General features: G+C 44.1%; 1 protein-coding gene across 1 annotated transcript; it reads left to right on the top strand.

The window, feature by feature from the left end:
• The first annotated feature begins 255 nt into the window (after positions 1-255).
• LOC131193305 (melanin-concentrating hormone receptor 1-like) lies at positions 256-1,275 on the top strand. The gene has a single exon (XM_058173329.1). It carries the CDS (start codon positions 268-270, stop codon positions 1,273-1,275), a length of 1,008 nt encoding a protein of 335 aa, XP_058029312.1. The 5' UTR covers positions 256-267.
• The last annotated feature ends 312 nt before the right edge of the window (positions 1,276-1,587 follow it).

The following is a 1,587-nucleotide window of genomic DNA, read 5'->3' as shown; positions in this document are numbered from 1 at the left end:
TTTTCTTTTATTCATACCCTTTACATGTGTTTATAATTATGTTTACACTTGTATCTGTCATAAAATACATGCTTGATGAAAATAAAATAAATAGTTGAACGTAATTTTGAATTGTTTTTCTTATTCTATTTTGAATGATTGTTTGAACTGCTTTTTCTTATTCCCCCTTTTTCTTATTCTCCCTACCTCCTCTCTCTCCCTTTCCTCTCCCTCTCTCTGTTTCTTTGATCAGGGTTGGAAAGGACAACTCCCTACACCAATGTGATCATGCCTAGCTTGTTTGGCATCATTTGTTTTCTTGGCATAGTTGGGAATCTTATTGTGATCTATACCATCATCAAAAAGAAGAAGCTTCGGTGCAAACAGACGGTGCCTGATATCTTCATTTTCAACCTCTCCATTGTAGACTTGCTATTCCTGCTGGGCATGCCCTTTCTCATTCACCAACTCCTTGGCAACGGATCCTGGTATTTTGGCGCTCCATTGTGCACTATCATCACCGCCCTGGACACCCACAGCCAGATTACAAGCACCAATATCCTGACAGTCATGACCTTAGATCGTTACCTGGCCACGGTCTATCCTCTGAGATCTACTTATGTCCGAACTCCATGTGTAGCAACCTTGGTTATCAGCCTGGTGTGGCTCCTCTCATTTCTGACCATCATCCCTGTGTGGATGTATGCAGGACTGATGCCTTTGGATGATGGGACTGTCCGGTGTGCTCTTTTGCTTCCCAACCCTGAGACTGATGTCTACTGGTTCACCATCTACCAGTTCATGTTAGCTTTTGCAATTCCACTGATCATCATATGCGTGGTGTACTTTAAAATCCTCCAGCATATGGCCACCACTGTTGTGCCCTTACCACAGAGAAGTCTTCGGGCTCGTACCAAGAAAGTCACTCGGATGGCTGTTGCCATCTGCTCGGCCTTCTTCATTTGCTGGGCACCCTTCTATATCCTTCAGCTGGCCCATTTGGGAATAGGCACCCCTTCTGTTGCCTTTTTCTATGCCTACAATTTTGCCATTAGCTTAGGCTATGCCAACAGCTGCCTCAATCCTTTCCTCTACATTGCCCTAAGTGAGACTTTCAAGCGCCAGTTTATGGTAGCAATCCACCCAGCCAAAGAACACTTCAGGGTAAACAACCACAACCACAGCACGACGGAAGCCAGTGTGTGCCTGAAGCTTGCCCCAGAATCCACTCAACAGACTCGGTTTTTGGAGGAGTTTTCCCCACGTTCATTGCCTGTGACGGTTGCAGTTCACTAGTGGTCTTTCCTAAGAGATTCACCGTTCTGCTATTTGAAAACCAAGATATGTTTTCCTTCACAGTAATCCAACACATGATAAATGTGCGGCTTCCTCAGAGCCACTGCTAGGCACAAGTCAATGAGGTGTTAATGGGAGTCTGAAATGTGCAAACGCTAATAGGTCTTTTATTCTGATACATGAAGAGAAGTGATGAAATAATTGCTGGGAGGATTGGAGGCAAATATCCACTTGAAAACCATTGAAGAGCCATTGGAAGTCATAATGTAGAAATTATCCCAAATGAGCAACCAAACATCCCTCCCTCCTTCT

Source organism: Ahaetulla prasina, chromosome 2 (genome assembly GCF_028640845.1).
Source record: "Ahaetulla prasina isolate Xishuangbanna chromosome 2, ASM2864084v1, whole genome shotgun sequence".
Classification (NCBI taxonomy): Eukaryota; Metazoa; Chordata; class Lepidosauria; order Squamata; family Colubridae; genus Ahaetulla; species Ahaetulla prasina.
This window is presented reverse-complemented; position numbering and strand designations above follow the sequence as displayed.